The 20869-nt window shown below is 43.2% G+C and overlaps 1 protein-coding gene across 1 annotated transcript in view; it reads right to left on the bottom strand.

Annotated features, from left to right (window-relative positions):
• LOC311231579 (calcium-binding protein 2-like) overlaps positions 1 to 20869 on the bottom strand; it is a gene marked incomplete at both ends in the record, with an annotated part of 159851 nt that overhangs the window by 48060 nt on the left and 90922 nt on the right. Inside the window, 3 exons of the mRNA XM_084318207.1 lie at positions 10668 to 10811; positions 11341 to 11371; positions 14165 to 14445. Coding sequence (XP_084174333.1) covers positions 10668 to 10811; positions 11341 to 11371; positions 14165 to 14445 — 456 coding nt within the window. The remainder of the gene's footprint in view (positions 1 to 10667; positions 10812 to 11340; positions 11372 to 14164; positions 14446 to 20869) is intronic.

Raw genomic sequence — 20869 nt, 5'->3', positions numbered from 1 at the left:
CCACGAACGCAACTACTCTGTACGACGCCATTGTTGTTGTGATGTTGGCTGAGAGTTTGCGCATGCGGGGTAAGGGAGAGGTGGGCCAATGCGTCATCGGTTCAGGAGAAGCCGCGTATCGCTTGTAAAGATGGTGACGCAATGGGGGGGCGTCTTCAGGCGTCTTCAGAATTGCGCACTCTGGGAGCTAGTATCAAAAAGTACCGTCTTCAGGCTGTCAGAACGCAGTTCCATGTGGCAGAGCGATGCAAACGATCAAATACTTTGTGTTGGAGCCAGATTCAGTCCTTAAAGGAAAACTCCAACATTTTGGGAAATTAGCTTATTTGCCATCTACCCTGGAGTTAGACAAGAAGATACATACCTTTTTCTTCTCTGTGCATGCAGTAGGAGTAGGAAGATGCGCACCATTAGCCTAGCTTAGCGTCAGTCACTGGAAGTAGGTTCCTCCATTAGCCTAGTTCCCAACGTCTTCCTACTCCTACTGCATGCACAGAGAAGAAAAAGGTATGTATCTTCTTGTCTAACTCCAGGGTAGATGGCAAATAAGCCAATTTCCCAAAATGTTGGAGTTTTCCTTTAATATTTATTTATTTAGTTAAATATATGAAGCAATATTGTTTGGAAAACGATTCGAAATTAACTTGATTGATAACATCTTTTATTTGTTATGACTTGGATGGGTGTTGCTTCGACAACGTGGAGGCGTGTCTGGTCCAGCCCATTTTGAACCGGTGATTACAGCACCCGAGTGTGTGAACTCACTTTATCAATGGACTGGTGCGCTAGTAAAAAAACACGACACTGGAATGCAAGGCACGCAGCCCACACGTTTTTTTTTTTTTTTTTTTTATTGATCTTTTTCCCCCTCCATTTTCCTCCGATTTTTCTCCCATCCCAATGTTAGTCGTATGCCAATTCCCAATCCCTTCCTGGTCGCTGCGCACTTACCCCCCACAGTCAGATCATCTGGGAGAGTGGAGGCTATCACGTGCTTCCTCCGACACACGTCCAGCCAATCAACCGCTTCTTTTCACCTGGCAGCGCGGATCCTCCCTGAGAGGGCGTAGCGTGTGGAAGGATCACACTATCCCACTCAGGTCCTATCCGCGCTTAGCAGGCGCCCCGACCGAACTGTAGGAGTCGCTGTTTACAACGACCCGGACCCACCTCGCCAGCTTCTCCCACCCTCTAATACTGCCAATTGTATTAGTGTGAACGGCCAGCCAAGCTGGTGACAACCCCGGAGCTGTGAGCGTTCGAATCCAGCTCACAGCTCCGGGGTTGGAGACAAACGCAATCTCCGCTACGCCACCTAACCGCCAGCCCACACGTTTTTGACCGTCGCAAGCGCTATGGATTTGGAACTTTAGAAATTGGAAACAGGACACCATGCAACGGGAATAAGCCAGCACACCTCCACGTCGTCTGGTAAGAACCCATCCATGCTAAACAAAGCTTCAAGTAAATGACAATAAATACTCTTTTAAACCAAACAATTAATCTCCGCTGTTTTCGTACGGAAAAGTGCATGCGCGCGTCAACCAAGGCTGTGGATTCCACACTTTGCCTAAAACGACCAAAATCGTTTTAGTGTGGACATGGCCTAAGACACCTTTAAGTCCACATGGCCTCCCCCTTTAAGTCCCCATGGCCTCCCCCTGCAGTAAGACACCTTTAACCCGTTCACTACCACACGACAGAAGGTTAACCCTTTACTATCACACTACCGACGGTGAAAGGGTTAACCTGCTGTTGTGTGGCAGTGAAGAGGTTAACCGTCTATGTATTGTCGCAGTGAAAGGGTTAACCGTTTGGTAGTGCGGCAGTGAAAGGGTTAAGGCTGAAGTTACACAAAGGGAAGACAGGAACGTTTCATTTTCACTTTTCAGAACGTTGCGTTGTCACAGTCAGGTTAGACGACGTTTGTCTCCTGAATTCTTTTCGTTGTCAGAAGCTAGGCGTGGTCAGACGGCAACGGATCTCATCACTGAATTCAACACTGCATGCGCGGTGAGCACAAAAGCGTGAGCTCAGGGTTAAAAATGAAAGATATAGCCTCAAATGTCGACTGGGAGTCTGTGTTTCAACTTGTCCACATGGCCTCCCCCTGCAGTAAGACCTAAGAGCACTCCAGCATGCAATACACATACAAGTAACTTCAACATGCAATACACATACAAGTACAGCCACACAGATTCACTCTCTCTCTCTCTCTCTCACACTCACACTCACACTCACACTCACACACACACACACACACACACACACACACACACACACACACACACACACACACACACACACACACAGATAGACACAACCATCAACTAACAATTACAAATGTCTGCCAAATGCAATGCACACTAAGGGCGGGATCCACTAAGAATGGATTGTGCGGTGGTAATTGCACCCTTAACTGCGCGGGGTTTGCGCACGGTATCTGCTCCGTCTTTGCGAGCTATCCACTAAGACCCTTGCATGGATGAGATACCAGTGCAGACACGCCCATTATGTGTGGAGTTTGCTCCTGATCTGCTCCAGCGCAGTTGGCTCACAGAGCAGTCTGCACCTGACAGCTGTTGGCAGATATCAGGAAGGAGAAAAATAAACCATAGAAATACCAGTATTTTTCACCATTAGTATTCCGTTAATCTCGTATTGTATTTTTTTTACTTCGTAATGTATAGAGCTTGCTTAATTATTATTTTCATGACACATTGCGTCCTGGGTTTTTGTCACTATCTTTCGTCATTGCATATGTTTGTAATGTCCTATTCCAATTACATTTGTCACTTATAATTGTATTATATTTGATTGTGCTATATTTAATTTAGTTTATATCCCATTTAATTGTATTCAATCTCTTTATTAAGTTGTACAGCCCTGGCCTATATTTGATTTCATAATTATATTATATTCTATTGTGCGTACCTTTCATATTTCATATTTAATGCATTGTATTATCATGTCTGTTAACTCATTCACGGCCAGCCGTTCTATCCATCCTTGTACTCAATGGGCCACCGCTGTAAGAGATAGGGATTTTCACTGTGCGTCGCTGTGTTTGCAGGGCTATATCTATATTCTATAATATTATAGCTATGGAGACAATACTATGGCTCATTTGACATTAACTATCCCTCGTTCAACATGTGAAAAAGAATGCATTTTTTTATGTATACATTTGCGTGTTATACCGTGGTGAATATTGTATAGTTTCAGAGTGATCCTGGCTAATTCCTGGTAACTGTGTAATGGAGCGATATGTGAATTTTGCTAAAAGCGTTCACGTTGTTCGCCTGGACACGCTACTATTTCAAAATCAAAGGTATATAATAGGTATTATGTTTCATCATGAATGCATGAAAGGGGGAGGCGTAGTTTTTTGATGCTTTGATCGTCAGCAACGCCATACGTTTTGGAGTAATTATGATTGTTGCGATCGATGTGAAATCATTGTTGGATCAAAGTAGGATTGATGTCATATAGTCCTTACCTTTACTAGGAGGTATCCCAAAATTAATATTCCAATTGTCTGATCGCGATTTCCAGTATTGATGTCAATCGGGTCCCTGACATGAAGTGGCACAAGATATGCCTCAAGTGTGCTGAACACGTTTTTAAGTGATCGGATGAAGCGATTTACTTGGCTTGATCTAAATTCTCCACCCGGACGAAATTAGATGTGACACACAGTGTGAAATAAGGTTTCAAAGGGTGGGCGATACTGCCACCTAGCAGAATGCAGCCGGTATTGCACTCTAGGGATCTCCGAGGTCCGTGAGCCTGTAATGAATGAAAAAATCGAATAAAAGAAAAAAGGATCTAAAAACGAGTTTACTCGTCTTTGGCGCTCACCGCATGGCGGCCAAAAACGAGTTAACTCGTCTTTGGCGCTGAATGAGTTAATGTCTGTCCGTATAATGTCGCACCGAAAAACTACCAAAGCTAATTCCTTATGTGAACTACTTGGCAATAAACACCTTTCTGATTCGGATTCTGACACAACACCCTCACGTCTCTGCGGGGAAGTGATCCGTGCACTCCAAACCTCAGCAGAATGAAAAGCTTTGTGGAGTGGAGAGGCAGAGAGAACGAGAGTCGACAGCGAGAGCCAAGAGCGAGAGAGAGAGAAGCCTCTCCCGTTTCAGCGCGAGGTCCCCGGAGGCCTGGACGGAGCACAGCTTCAATCAATAACGCCAACAACATTGACAACATTGGGAAAGCCGACAACGTTAAATAACCATATTTAAATAATAAATACGATTGCATGGGATCTCTGGGTGGCTGGCTCAATATCATCCTTGATTTCATCCAGTAGAGTGATATTCTCCTTCGAAATATTCTTTCACAGGCACGCCTGGCATTACAATGCCTGCGTCTGGCAACAATTACTGCTGCCATGATCACCTGTGACCCTGGCATGATGCGCTTAGGGCTTTGCGGTTAGTTACCACCATGTCTGTGAAGACGGTAGGTGCGTAGTGTTAACCTGTTAAGCCCGGAGCCCTATTTTCTGAAAATCCGCCTAAAATACATACCTAAGTAAATGGAATATTGCTCCACCTCTACAAGGGACATTTGCATGTTCTTGGTATCTAGGGACATCTATGGACCTCAGTGAATGTATTTCCAGTGTCAGAAATATTGTGTCTATTACTAGGCTTGCTTAAATTGTGATGAAACAAAGGAGAATATGAATTATGATTTTTCTTTGCATCTTTGACAGTGAATAACACCATGCTAAAAATTACCAGACATAAGAATACATTGTGTGTATTGAGCCGTACTGTATTGTAACCATTCTGCAATCTGTTAATAAAATGTTCATTCAATCAATCAATCTGTGCGGTGATTGATTGAATGAAAATTGTATTTACCAGATTGCAGAATGGGTACAATACAGTATGGCTCACAATTGTTAAGGGGATGCAGACCAGAGAAAGACTTTCGTCTTGTTTACATCAGGGTCCCCCATTTTCAATTCATAATGAATTGTAAGTAAGGGTGCAACTAGCACCGTGCAATCCATTCTTTGTGGATCTAGCCCTATGACTGCTGTTGTGACATGGTTAGGATGTTTACTCTTGAAAACGGTTGAAAAAAACCCGCTAATTATGTCAGACAGTCTAGAGAGACTGATTTATGATGTGATGTCATTTGCGGTTCGGTGCCGGACCGCACGGGCGGAAGAGGTTAACCTATTGGTAAACAAACGTATTGCTGAAAATATACACTATGACTGCTGTTGTGACATGGTTAGGATGTTTACTCTTGGATACATTTGAAAAAAATCGCTACCTAATGTCATACAGTCTAGACTAGAGAGACGGATTTATGACGTGATCAGTGATGCCGGTAACGCGTTACTAAGTAACGCGTTATTGTAATCTGATTACTTTCCCCCGAAAATAGTAATCTAACGCGTTAATCTTTAAAAGCCAGTAATCTGATTGCAGTTACTTGTCCAAGTGGCTGTGCGTTACTATTTCGTTACTATCTCATCATAAATTCATAATGCAGGCGGAATGCAGTATTTTATTTCGTTTTCGACAGTCAAAAATACATTTTGAGCTGTTTTTCTTATTTGGGAGTGACGTAGTGTGGCAGTGAAAGGGTTACACAAGAATGTGTCCCGCGGCGTGACTGGACACTCTGTCTGTGAGTGACTCTGCTTTGGTACAATCACATTCCCCATCCACAGTCTGCGAATCAGAGGCAGAGTAGGGCGGGTCTTCACAGCACGTCATGTGACATATGCGCCAATCGTGTGACAGCAGGGCTCCGTTGTTACAGCCTCGTCTGCATTCGTCTGAGAATTCCACCCCAAAACGCTTGTCTAAACGCAAAATTAAAAGTGAAACCGCAAGAAGACTTTTGCGGTTTCTGTTCAGACTTCCACCCCAAAACACTCGTCTATGCATATGCGGAGGAAACAAAATACTGTCTACCGCTAAAAACAGCACATCCAATTGCATTGAAAGCATCTGGAATCACAACACTAGCCGACGCTTCGACTAGGTACAGGAGGACTCGGAGGCCAGCCAAACAGCAAAAGAGAGAGATTGTTTCTTTCCCTTTTGATTAATGTATATTTGATGGTGGCAGAGCAAAAGCTCTTATTTGCCAGATTTACAGTTAATTTACATGTTAAAGAGAGACTGATTGTATGTTTATAGAGAGACATTTATAAAAACTATTTAATAGTTATAGTTGATATAATTGAATAGTTCAGCCTGCATTTGTTAGATGTGAATGGATACACTGGTTTTGTAAAACCACTGGCTGGCTGCTCTAATGCTGTGAGCATCATAGACTGTTGCTTTACCATACTTGATGGTACAGAAGCTGAAGCACTAGTTTAACAATTTACGTTATGTGCAGAGAAACAAGTTAAAAACAATTTATGCACTTTCAATAAAGCGTTTAAAAAAAAACTGTTGGGGGAACGACGACGACTTCGTAACCTAGTTACTTTCAAAGTAACTAAGTTACTCTGATAATCAAGTAATCAGTAAAGTAACTTGGATTACTTTTTAAAGGAGTAATCAGTAATCAGTAATCGGATTACTTTTACAAGTAATCTGTGGCATCACTGGACGTGATGTCCTCTGCGGTGCACCGGCAGACTGCACGGGTAGAACTGCTTGGTGCAATTGGCGCTGGGCTTTGTGGATTGGGAGCATTTTTGGACAAGGCTCATTTGCATAGAAAGGGGACATGTTCTGCCCATATTAGCTCATTTAAATATGTGATAATTGCACCGGACGCAATGCTGACGGAACGCAGTTACAGTACCACCTCATTTCACCCGGTTGCGCGTCCTCTGTGGATAGCAAACTGAGTTTCAGAGCTATATGCACCGGCTTTGCATATAGGAAAAAGCCGCGCAAACCCTTTGTGGATCCTGCCCTAAGAATTTAAAAAGGGCTCCTTTACAATACTGAACCCAACCCAGAAGATTATATTTTTATGGATTTCACATAACGCTGCTGGCGGGACAAAACCTTGTAACTCCAAAAACCCAACTTTTCAGCAGATGAAAAAAACTAACACAGATTTGAGGGCGAATAGAATTACGAGGTTTAGACAGATGATTGGTTTAATGCTTTCCCATTGTGTAGACGTTGTAAAACCACACACATGGAGGATGATCTACTGATTGAAAAAAAAAAAAAAAAAATGGAGTTACGAGGTTTTGTCCCGCCAGCAGCGATAAGGCACTTCCAGTTGGTCTTGGAGCTCTCCTCTGTCACCCTGCTGTGACAAGGCCCGGTTGTGTGTCTCTGCAGGCTGCATGCCTTGCAGCACAGCGGGGTGGAGAGCTCCGAGACCAACTGAAAGCCCCTTGTGCGAAATGCACAAAAAAAAATATGTCAATAACACAACATACTTTTGTATTCAAACTATATACATACTACATAGTATATTACAACTCTGTACTTACATCTGATTAGCACTATTACTCAGTAGTACTAATTTGTATATTTTGTACCCAGTTTAATCACCTGCACACTGTATATTGCTATTGCACTTTATTGTTTTATTTGCACTCTGGTTGGATGCCAAACTTCTTTTCATTGTACTGCACTTGTGCTGTATAATGACAATTATTTGAATCTAATCTATACAGGTCTAGATTAATAAACTGTTGCTGTGTGTTTTTATATGCTTATTAAACTATACTACTAGTTATTTCCAGTGGCGGCTCGCCACTAGGAGCGCTCGGGCGCCGCCCCCCCTCAGGCCCTACCCTGGTTATATGACAGAACAAGAAAAATAAGTTTTTAGTTTTTAGTTTTATAGCCCTATAAATAATATAAACATGTTTAAAATTAATAATATTTACTCATTTTAAGTATGTTTGTGTTTCCAATGCACAATATAACGTTATTATCGCAATTAAAAAACACTCGTTTTCCAAAGCAGGAAGTGACATCAAGTTTTTTTTATTTTTTTTATTTTTTCGTATTTCTCGGCCCGGGCTATACGCGATAGCGCTCTGAGTGCGCGTCACAGTTTGATCGCTGTATCCGTCACAGCCAATCAGTGCATAACGCGTTGTGCGTTGAAATATGACTATTATGTTGGAATCCGGGCGCGATTTGAAGCGGTCTAGCCAGTAGCGTCAAGAATATCTGTAGCCGCATTTCGCGGAGACGCTCTCTGATTGGCCGACGCCAGTATTTTTTTCCGTAGCAGAATTTCACAGAGACGATCTCTGATTGGCCGAATCCAATTTCTAGGTTATTCCTAGGTTGGTCGGTGGAGATAGTTGTGTTGTTGTGAGAATGATGCAGGCAGCTGTTTGTCTTAGACGAGCGTACCGTGACTGCAAGTTCTTTAGACTGTTAAGCTTAGGCACTCTTTCAAAGTTGGTTAAGGTTAGAGTTTGTCTTAGAGCATGGCGATAGAACGCCAGGTAGTTTGCAGGCTGTTCGAGGCGGAAATGGACAAAGACACAGCTCTTCACTCACACAGCTTGTTGGCTAACAACAAGCTATATGGATGCGGAGGGACAACAATGGATGGACATCAACACAGGCTGGATGGACAATGCCATGGAGTGGATATACTTTATCAACAAGCCAACAACAAGGTAGATTAGCGATCTTAACTCTAGTTTAATACATGATACGTTGTCTACTGATGCCGCATAACGTTGTAACGTTACAGCTTTCAGCTTTCAGCTCCGTTATCTTAGCTGGCCACTTTTATAATTACTTCATGGAAACGGAGTAACGTTAACGTTTAAACGTTATGTCGAGGTCATACAATACTACAGTCGACATAAGGTTAACGTTACCCCGTTTCCATGAAGTGTTTAAATAGCAGCAATCTTGTTGAAAATGTAACTTTACTAAAATGCTCTCTCTCTCTCTCTCTCTCTCTCTCTCTCTCGCTCTCTCTCTCTCTCTCTCGCTCTCTCTCTCTCTCTCTCTCTCTAATTTCGCCGCATGTGGGACATAACCACTCAGACAATGAATGGTAACTTGTTTAAAATAACGAGCTTTACAAATGTGTTTATTATTGAATGGATCTGACATCATCTGAGAGAGAGAGAGAGAGAGAGAGAGAGCGAGAGAGAAAGAGAGAGAGAGCGAGAGAGAGAGAGAGAGAGAGAGAGAGAGAGAGAGAGAGAGAGCTGTGCGTGTTTGTGTTGGGCTTTTTTAACAAACATTTGCAAAATGTTTGGTATAGCGCCCCTAGTGGCGAAGTACCCACCGGCCGCCACTGGTTATTTCGTTAGCATGGTTGCGGGGGTGCGAACATCCATAGCTCTGCACATGGTGTGTGGTAGTGAAAGGTTAGCCTTCTGTGGTAGTGAAAGGTTAGCCTTCTGTAGTGTGGTAGTGAAAAGTTAACCCTCTGTAGTGTGGTAGTGAAAGGTTAACCCTCTGTAGTGTGGTAGTGAAAGGTTAACCTTCTGTAGTGTGGTAGTGAAAGGTTAACCCTCTGTAGTGTGGTAGTGAAAGGTTAACCTTCTGTAGTGTGGTAGTGAAAGGTTAACCCTCTGTAGTGTGGTAGTGAAAGGTTAACCTTCTGTAGCGTGGTAGTGAAAGGTTAACCCTCTGTAGCGTGGTAGTGAAAGGTTAACCTTCTGTAGCGTGGTAGTGAAAGGGTTAATATAGGGGAGACGGAGAGGAGAGGAGACAAGGAGGTACTTCCCCCTGTTGCATCACATCTCTTCTCCTGTTGTTTTTTTCTTCCAAAAAATTCGGAGATGTCAAAGCCAATGTTCTAGGCCATCTCTCTCACACTGCCTTCAGTGGCATCTTGCACTCGCTCGGGTTTGAGAGCTCTAACGCACACGCTGGCAAACAGATACAACCACCGCCCGTGCGGTGCGGCGTAGGGGGAGCGTGGGTTCTCGGGGCTGAAACGCGGCACTTCCTCATTCAGACTCCCGGTGTTCACACACCAAGCGAGGGAGATTAATCAGCGCTCAACTGCCGCCACAAATGTCCTCCAACTCCAGCGGCAACAACATCAGTTTCCCACACAAACAAACAAACACACAAACACACCTCTCCACTCCGGAGAGATATATATCAATCACGCACGCACGCACCCACCCACCCACATCCAGACACATGCACACACAGGCAGCAAACAACAACATAAATAGCACATACACAGTCTGTTTGGACAGATGTATTTCTCTCTCTCTCTCTCTCTCGTTCTCCCTCACACACACGCACGCACGCACGCACGCACACCATCAGGCAGCTAAGATATATATATATATCATGACAGATTGTTTAGACAGACATAGATTACATCGCTCACACACACACACACACACACACACACACACACACACACACACACACACACACACACACACACACACACACACACACACACACACACACACACACACACACACACACAGCTAAGATGATGACAGATTGCTTAAAGGCCCAATCAGTGATCCAAACGTGAAGAAACGGGTGGCCCCATCACAATAAGCACGAAGAAACTTGTTTTCATTCTCTAGCCGATCGACCGAGTTTTGATACAACAAGTTTTTATCGCATACGCTGCGTTTCGCCGGCGGGCTACCATTTGTAAACGCTGGTTCACAGATCTCGTGTAGCTGTATGTGAATGACCCCACGTTGATGTGGAAGCATTGCGTTCTGTGCACCATACTGTACTCACATTTCATCTTGATCTGCTGGATGATCTCAATGAGCTCCATCTCAGTGGGCATGTAACCCATGGTCCTCATGCAGTCTGCCACGTCCTTATAATGGATGAAACCATCGGCATCATAGTCAAACTCCTTAAAGGCAAACTCCAACTCTGACAACACACACACACACACACACACACACACACACACACACACACACACACACACACACACACACACACACACACCACAACACACACACACACACACACGCGCACACACACACGCACACACACACACACACACACACACACACACACACACACACACACACACACACACACACACACACACGCACACACACACACACACACACACACACACACACACACACACACACAGGCACGTTAACACTTACACACACATTTTATCCACCTGAACCAGATGACATTGTCATCAGTTGCTGTCGTTTGTAATCAATTTCAACCAGCAGCAGTGTGTCGGCTAATATCTTTTATTTATCTATTAATTGATTGTCTTTCATGGTTCATAGTCACTGAGTGAATAGGGTTTCAAGGGACAACAATAACAAACAGGCCATGTTCCGTATGACGCACTGTGGAGAGTGTCACCGCCATGCAAGTGGCTTGTAATTCATCATGCGTCGGGAAAAAATGTATTATACAAACAGACGCTTACCATCCAGCTCCTCTGGCATCAATGCTCTGTCCTGCAGAGAGAGAGAGAGAGAGAGAGAGAGAGAGAGAGAGAGAGAGAGAGAGAGAGAGAGAGAGAGAGAGAGAGAGAGAGAGAGAGAGAGAGAGAGAGAGAGAGAGAGAGGAGAGAGAGAGAGAGAGAGAGAGAGAGAGAGAGAGAGAGAGAGAGAGAGAGAGAGAGAGAGAGAGAGAGAGAGAGAGAGAGAGAGAGAGAGAGAGAGAGAGAGAGAGAGAGAGAGAGAGAGAGAGAGAGAGAGAGAGAGAGAGAGTCAGTGAAGAAGAGGACGTTTCTGAGTTTTTTTCCTTAATGTTATCCTTATAAAATCGATTTTAATATTTTTTTTGCACTTTCGTTTTTATATCTGAGAAATGCCACCATATTGGCATCGGTTAGAAAGACTATAGTGTTATGAGACTGAAACGAAATTCTAAACGCTTTCAACGTTGCATGCAAGCCATTCCATTTCAGTTCCATTCAGGAACTGAGTCTGGTTTATTCAGAAAGTACTACAGGCTATATCTGCAGCACATACGTGTAGTTTGGCCTGGTGGGTTGTTTACACGAGACAGAGACAAAGAACAAAGGAGACCGACAGCATGCATCCCTGCCATAGGTGGCCTTAGGTATGTTTCATCCGTTTCAACTGAAACGGGCCCCACTCGCTAGCAGGGCCCCCGGATTGTCAAAGCAAACACACCCTGGATTGATAAAGCAAATGCACGGTGGATAACTGATGCGCGGTGGAAACACTTGAAAAGGCACATCACCAACACAGAAAGATGTTTATTGACAAAGTCTTTCACCTTGTAGAAGAAACCTTGCTCCTGACAAGTAATGTAAATCTCCAGGGTCTAGTTGAGCTGCGTCGTGGTGAGTTTGGCACAGCTACAGTAGCTTCGCGCCTTATGTGCAAATTTGCTTCCTAGAATAGAACGCATCGTATTTTCAGAAACCTCAGAATTTGCTGTTTCATCCAGTATATGACAGGTCACTGGAGGATTATGCTGTAAGATTCTAGGGTTTGAAAGTAAGCAGAACATTTCTCTGAAAAGTAAGCAGAAAAAGGCTCTCCCACAGGGTGAGAGTCACTGGGTTAGCCGGTGTGTATGTGTGTGTTTGACAGAGAGAGAGAGAGAGAGAGAGAGAGAGAGAGAGAGAGAGAGAGAGAGATAGAGAGAGAGAGAGAGAGAGAGAGAGAGAGAGAGAGAGAGAGAGAGAGAGAGAACATTTCCTGAGAGCAGGTACACGTTTAACTATTTAAGTCAGAGAGAGTTTCTTCGACAGAGAGGCATGTTTCAGTTTATGTCCAAGGCCCGCTTTACATTCTCCTGTATATGTACATATGGGGGGGGGGGGGGGTAATATAAGATAGATTTTGACATTTACCGGGGCCAGTTTCTAATTGCAGCCACCCATAGCCGTAGTCGACTGCCAATCTCTCAGTCGAATGCAAAAAATATATATTTTTGGATCATTCTTTCCAAAAGCAAAGAGGCCTAGTAGCGTGCCATGGCTAACGCTAATGGCACGCATACCGGAGAGGCTATAACTGCCTAAGAAAATGGGCACAGAGGCACTGAAAGAGGATTTCACCCATCTAATGGACACACAAATGTCAAGATGTATCCATCAGTGGACCAATTGCATGCTTTCACAGAGGACAAGAAGCCTTCAGTCGACTCCTTCAGACATTAAGCACCCCCAAATGGAATGACAAAAAAAAACTAAAAAACCCTAAGAAAAATGTAGTATACAAATCCTTAGACCTAGTAATTTTTTTTATATAATATTATTATTATTATAATTTTTTTTACTAATACTATTTCAAAATATTAAATAACCCCACAACAACCAGCATAACTCAATAGCATAGACTATTAAATAATAATAATTTCTTAGTTCATGTCACCCCGCTCCCCTCCAGCCAGGCAAATAGCTTTACCTGCGCTCCCCCTCTCTGGGCAATGGTAAAGTGTGGCTATCTGACGTGACCCTCACATTATGCTATCATCATGTCGAAAAGACCAAAGCCGTCCAGTGCTCAGGGAAGGAAAAGAAGGAAAGAAGAGGAGGAACAACGTGAAAAGAGCAGAGGTACAGTAACGTTAATGTGATGAAATTAATTGTCTAGTGTGTAACAGAGTGTAATGTTAACTTGCTAGCTTACTTTTGGACGACGTTAGCTAACAATACATAGACTAGTTAGGCTACTGCGTGCATAACACGCAGTAAAAGTAGGCTACATAACAACTAATAAAAATAAGAAAACTGTAGTACCAGTCATCATCAGGGAAATTAGCAGATGTTCAGCAGGTGTTACAGTCCTGTGTCATACAGTAGGCTACATTTTTTATTATCTGTTTACCCTGTAATAATTAAAAAAAAAAATGCTATTCCTTTTCATCTCCTTCATAATTAATTGATGTAGTAAGCCTTTGGTTTGTTGTGTTACAGTTCATAATCTCTAAAGTGAGTTTATATAGTTAGTTACATCAGTGTTAATGCAAAATAAACTTTCCCATTATGCTATATTAGTATTACACTGCAGTTTACTGCTTTTTTGGACTCTGTAAATGTAAATCTACATGTCATTGTAATGACAATAATATTTAAGTAAATAACATTAGTATGCATGCCTCTTATGTACAGTATAGCACAGCAGACATGCATCTTTTTAAGTTTTTCATCTCTATTCTTGTATATAAAAAAAAAAGGGAAAACAATAGACTAATAGACTGTAACACCCAATGGTCATACACACTCTTCTTCTCTCTTCAGATGCACTTCTGAAATATTTGAATCCCACCCCTGCAAATGTTGGGCCACCTGCAGACACCTCCACCTCAGAACCACCGAGCACTCCCCCTGTCCCCTTCACCTCAGAAGAGCCCAGCTCACAACACACAGCCACAGCACCATCGAGCACTCCCCCTGCCCCCTCCACCTCTGCACAACCCAGCTCACAACGCACAGCCACAGCACCATCGAGCACTCCCTCTGCCCCCTCCACCTCAGAAGAGCCCAGTGATGCAGCATCAGGAATAAAGGCACCACGAATAGACCCTGCTGACTGGCCATCTCCTCTAACTGATAAGGTAAGAAGACAGTTAGTTCACAGAGGACCTTTCCAAATAAAAAACAGCTTCACATTTCCAAAACAAAAGGACAGCAGAAGGGGTCAACATGACCAACTTAGTCAATGGAGAAAGAATCTAAAGAAGCTGGTTGATGTAAGGGGGCGCCAGACAAAATCCTGCCTAGGGCAGCCAATTGGTCAGAGCCGGCCCTGTGTTCAGGAGACTCAGGTGCATAAACACGTGATCATGGTCATGACTCTATACCCCACAACCCGACCTACGAGCCAATGTGTAAAAAAAATCACATCTAGAATTTTCCCACCCAGATGGTACCAAATCGTTTGTCATGTCATCCCAAAATAAATTAGTTTGAGCAGACCTGTCTATGGTGCTGAATCTTTCGGCTGAAGTTTAGGCACTGTGTGCCACTGCCAGTGAAGATAATTTCAGATTTAGGAACATTTTTAGAGTGAGAAATGATGTTGTATTTAATGTTTAGTTAAGAGAATAGAACCCGCATTCTCATTATACTCCAGAATAAACATTGACCGTGTTTCCAGTGTCTACTCCTCATGGACCTGACGAAACGTTATAAATTAAAAGTGTATTCTGGAGCATATGAGTGTGCGGGTTCTATTCTCTTTATTGTGATTATGAATGGGTTGGTGAGGAAGATTTAATGAGCAAAGAAGGGAGCTTAAAGGAACACGCCAACAAATGAGCTTATCGTCTTCTCCAGAGAGAGACAAGAAGATAGATACCAGTTTCCTCTCTGTGCGTTCAGTAGAAAGCTATCTGGCTGCACGTTAGCCTAGCTTAGCACAATGAATGGAAGCGGACATGACCGCTGGATGTCCAGCTTGACTTGTAATTTATTGGCCTGTGTGTGTTCAGTCTTTCTACATTCTCGTTTGATGGCCAGCTTATGCTCGATAAGCCAGGGCTTAATGATCTGGATCCAAGGTCTTATATTGATACCGGGCAAATGGACAACCCGTTTCAAAATGTCATCATGCGCAGTTGTATCCAGTGAGGAATGAAAATGGCAAATGTCCTGCTTAGATGTTAGTGGGTTTTTGAGTATTTTGACATTTCATGCTGAAACAAGGTGATTAGACGTGAACAGTGTCACATTTACACTAGGGAACAGAGTCCCTTACTTTGACACCTTAATAAACCCTTAAAAATATTGATAAAATAAACAAAAAATTGTTAAAAAAAATTAAGGTAAATTAAGATTAGATTAAGGCATTTTAAGCGCTTTTAAAATAGTTTTAATGCATTGTAAGATTGTTCCCTAGTGTTAGTATTAGATTAGATTATATTACAATTGATTGTCATTATACCGCATAGTACAGTACATTACAACGAAAATAAGTTTGGCATCCAATGTTAGTATGTATGCATTACTAATAGACAGTCGATGTAGCCTTAATGGAGTATGACACGTCCCCAAGGACTTCAAAATTGCGAGAGTGACCCCTCTGCACAAAAAGGGCAGCAAATTAGACCCAGGCAACTACCGCCCTGTTTCTATTCTTACCTCCATCTCGAAAGTCATGGAGAAAATAGTCTACGAACAGGTCGAAAAGTACCTGGCGGAAAAAAATCTAATCTACGAATTCCAATCTGGCTTCAGAACATCCCACTCCACTGACACATGCCTCCTCTATTTGAACGACCACATCAAACAAGAGGTGGACGCGGGCAAATACTGCGGCATGGTCATGCTGGACCTACAAAAGGCCTTCGACACTGTCAATCACTCCATTCTGATTGACAAGCTAAAAGCAATTGGTTTTGATAGCTTATCAGTGAGCTGGATGCAATCCTACCTGGAGGGGAGAGAACAGATAATATAATATAATAATATAATTTAGGACCTGCTCCGAGGTCACCATTTGGCACACATGCGAACCATGCATACAATGCGTATCTGCGATTAACCCATCCCGTCGTCCTTCCCCCCCAAGGGCAGCCGGGAGCAGACAGGCGCCACGTGAGCCGCGCCAGGGGACCAATCCAAGTGCTCCTGTCCGTCTTCGTCAAGGACGCCACAGCGTTAGCGATCTTGTTGTTGTGCATGTTTTTCCATTGGGTTTATCTTATCGGGGGGGGAAACCCTTGCGAGCACGGGGAGAACATGCAAACTCCACACAGAAAGGCCTGGGAGATACCCCACCTGGGTAACTGGCATCATGGAAACCTGGTCCCCAAGCGGGATTCGAACCCTGGACCTTCTTGCTGTGAGGCGACAGTGTTAACCACTACACCACCGTGCCGCCTATGGTGGAGGTAAACGGTACTCTATCCCCCCCCCTCACAGTGAGCTGTGGTGTTCCACAAGGAAGCATACTAGGACCGCTACTCTTCCTAATTTATGCAAATGACATGTCAACAGCCTGTGACTGCAACTTGTTCCTGTTTGCGGACGACTCAGCCCTGCTGGTCTCTGACAAGAACAAGTTGCAGGTTGAAAAAACCCTCAGCTCGGAACTAGGCAAAATCTGCATATGGCTCGCTGATAACAAACTATCATTACACATGGGCAAAACAGAGTCCATTCTCTTCGGTTCAAATAACAAACTCAGCAAGACCGACGGCTTCTCAGTTGCAGTGGGTGACAATATTGTCACAAGGAAAGACGAAATTACCTACCTGGGTTCCATCCTAGAAGCAAATCTTTCCTGTGACAAAATGGCATCCAATGTAATAAAAAAAAGTCAACCAACGAACTAGATTCTTGTACCGGATCTCCTCTCTGGTAAACAAGAATACCCTGAAGACTCTGGCAGGAGCACTCATTCAAGGGTACTACGACTATGCGTGCACCTCATGGTACCAAAGCACCTCAAAGGCGCTTAAAACAAAATTACAAACATCACAAAACAAACTGGTCAGACTACTACTTGACCTTACCCCCAGAACCCACCTCACCCCTGCCCACTTTGACAACCTAGGATGGCTTAGAGTAGACGACAGAGTACAGCAACTTGCAATGGGCCTGGTCTACAAGATACACTATACGACTAAGGTACCCATGTACATGTCAAAATACTTCCCAAAGGTCAGTGAATACCACAACCACTACACCAGAGGAAGCTCAACAAATCATGTTAAACCCAGATTCGGCTCAAACAAGGGACTAAACATGTTTCGCAATTATGCCACATCAATGTGGAACGCCCTACCCAAAGCTGTAAAGGAATGTGAATCCCTACCCACATTCAAAACCGCTCTTAAAGAGCACCTACGGGAGGCTGCAATTCGAAACTGGCCACCGTAAATGCCCAAAACCCCCACCACCTCCTAATAGACAGTCTCCTCCCCACCGCATGTATATATTCCCTCCCCGCCGTATGTATATTTCTATCCCACCCACCCACCCCCTCCTAATGTACAGTCCCCTCCCCATCATATGTATATACTCTGTCAGGATCTAGGGGTAACAGTACTGTATATTTGAATACCGTTTATGTCACAAATGTATCAGTACTAAATACCTATATGTCCCTATGCCATAAATGTCATGTATGTTGTGTATGTCATAAATGTCTATATGAATTGAAAATGGGGGACCCTGATGGAAACAAGACAAACGTCTTTCTCAGGTCTGCATTCCCTTAACAATTGTGTGTATTGAGCCGTACTGTATTGTACCCATTCTGCAATCTGTTAAATAAAGTTTTCATTCATTCATTCATTCATTCATTCATTCATTCATTCATTCATTCATTCATTCATTCATTCATTCATTCATTCATTCATTCATCCATTCATTCATTCATTCATTCATTCATTCATTCATTCACAACCTTTTGGTAAATAATCTCTTTCATCAACTCACCACGATCCATGCTAACCCTTTTAGCACAAAGCACCTGTATAGTGTTCGGTTCAAACTATCCTAGCTGCGTTAGCATCATCTCAAAAGTTCAGTAATTGACTTTCTTAAAACTTCAATCACGTCTCGTGACACAAAGGTAATGTAACGCTTCACGGACTCAGAACATGCAAAGTCACAAAGTTGATTCCTAATCAACAGGCAGGGGGTCGGAACCAGGAGTCTCAATCAGCGAAGGCAAACTTTACCGACAGGGTTTAGGCAGAGAATCAGAGTCGAGGGAATCAAGTTGACGCTCAAGCGGGAACGTTTAGGAATTAAAGACTTGAAAGCTTAGCGTTGCTGCAAAAGGCAATCTGACAAGAGGCCAAGGGGAACTGGTGAGCGAATGGGGAACCAGGAAGGGTTCAAGGTACAGTTGGGTAGCTCAGTTGTCACCAGTACGAAATCAGGGGTGTACAGTATCTAGGGTGTTAGACAACACACTCTCAGGGAAAAGCATGTCTAAAAAGGTAGTAGTCAAAGTTAACCACTTGCAAGAAATTCAAAATACCTGGACAGGAAAGCTCTTAGAGCACTAGCAGGGGCGTTAGTTCAGTGCCACTTCAACTATGCTTGCTTGTCCAATGTCCTGGTATGACAGTGCCCCCAGCAACATGACTTCAAACTGCCCAGAACAAGCTAGTTAGGATAGTTCCCACTTGTACATATTTAGACCAGCCCCACTTCAACAGGCTAGGGTGGCTCAGGGTTAACAAAAGAGTCTCAATGCTGAAATTATGCCTAGTTTATAAAATGTCTAAAGGGGAGGTGCCAAGTTACCTGAACAATTACTTTCAATATGTTAAAAATAACCACAGCCATGAAACCAGAGGTAGAGACACAAACATAGTCCCTTTCAGATTCAAACTTATTTCCTACGGCCAGCAGACCTTTCTTTACTCGGCTGCAGTTCTGTGGAACAGCCTGCCCAGCAGCATTAAACAGGCCCCCGGGTTAACTGGCTTCAAAAAGTCTGTACGAACATGGCTATCGGCATAGGTAGGAAAGAGAGGGTAGCATGTTTATTTTGCTTTTATCTTCTATATATGCATATAGTCTCTCAATGTTTTATGATGATGTTCAATGTTTTATGTTGATGTACAGTATGTCCCGTCTCTTAATACCAGGGACCATGATGGAAATAAGTGTTTGCATTTTATCATGTTTTTATCCCTTGGATGATGTCTATAATCCACAATAAAAACCAATCAATCAATCAACGCAAATAACAAATAACATTCCAGCCAATAACCCTGCTCGCCATGTTTTCCAACCTAATAGTGTTCAACTCATGCACACAGCTTGAGAGCGCGTGCACTCGTTTAAGGGTGGCTGGGCATTGCCCTCGAATGAGAGGAAATATAAAGCTGGGTCCTTGAATCAACTAAATGAACAGGGTCATGATTGTGCACAGCTAAATTCATGACGTCAAATTCATAGCCTACCGCGAAAAAACACACACACTCACACACACACACATTGGAAAACATAACCTCGCCCAAGGCATTTGAAAGGCATTTGGATACACAGATATCAACTGACATTAGATGCTCTGGGGCACAGGCAGACAATAACACTAAGTCAAGTGGGTGACCCTCGGGATTTATGTAACTATCAATGGATTTAACAAAACTAAAGGACTAATGTTTACTCTTATATTACTAATAAGAGTCAACAAAAAAATGGGGGGATATACGTATATATATATATTGTGGCAGTGGATACGGACATCGGACCAATAAATATAATTTGTTTATTTAAATTGTGCTTGTGTGGACATTGGAATTGTTTGTTTTGGTCCGTGTCGAGCCTGAACACCACAAGGCTTGTCACAATATATATATACATAATATTGTATCCTGAGATAGAGCGAGAGTACAAAAGTACAGGATGGGTCACCGTCAGTGACAACAATTTTGCCCACTTTCCAGGAAAAGAGAAGAATGGAACATCCAAACACCTGTGTTAACAAGACGGGGGGGGAAAGTGAGGGTGATGAACCTATAGCTTAAATCTATCTAGAGGCAAACAAAGCCTCTTATGAAAGAAACTGATGTGCACGTTGGACCAGAAAGGCCCTACTGGAAGCAGCGCGTTTCTGAGCGTAAACAAAAGAAGTACGAGAGAGAGAGTGAGAGAGAGACATTTGTTTTCCTATGGAGCGACGTCTTTGTTAGCGTGACCGGGCGATCCTTTTTGCGTATAGGTTTAATATAATTCTATGATTTACTGTATCACCATAACATTCAAATAAGTAATCAATGCCCAGGAAAATGGTCGGGGATTATGTAAAATATGTGCTGATTAGTGAAGAAAGAAAATAGCTAGAATCTATATTTAGACCGGCATTGTCCTTTTTAATCTCCAAGAGAGCATATGAGGATATAAAACCAACCACACGACTCTCCTGAGAAATACCTCAGTCATAATCTGCTTTTTACTGCCGCATTAGAACAACATGTACGACGTACTTCATTGTAACACTGCAGCGGCGCGCCGACAGCTTCCTCTAATGGGATTTCACCAGCGGCGTGCCTCTCTAATCTAT

The sequence above is a fragment of the Notolepis coatsorum genome (genome assembly GCF_963971535.1).
Source record: "Notolepis coatsorum genome assembly, chromosome: 7".
In the NCBI taxonomy this organism is placed as follows: domain Eukaryota; kingdom Metazoa; phylum Chordata; class Actinopteri; order Aulopiformes; family Paralepididae; genus Notolepis; species Notolepis coatsorum.
This window is presented reverse-complemented; position numbering and strand designations above follow the sequence as displayed.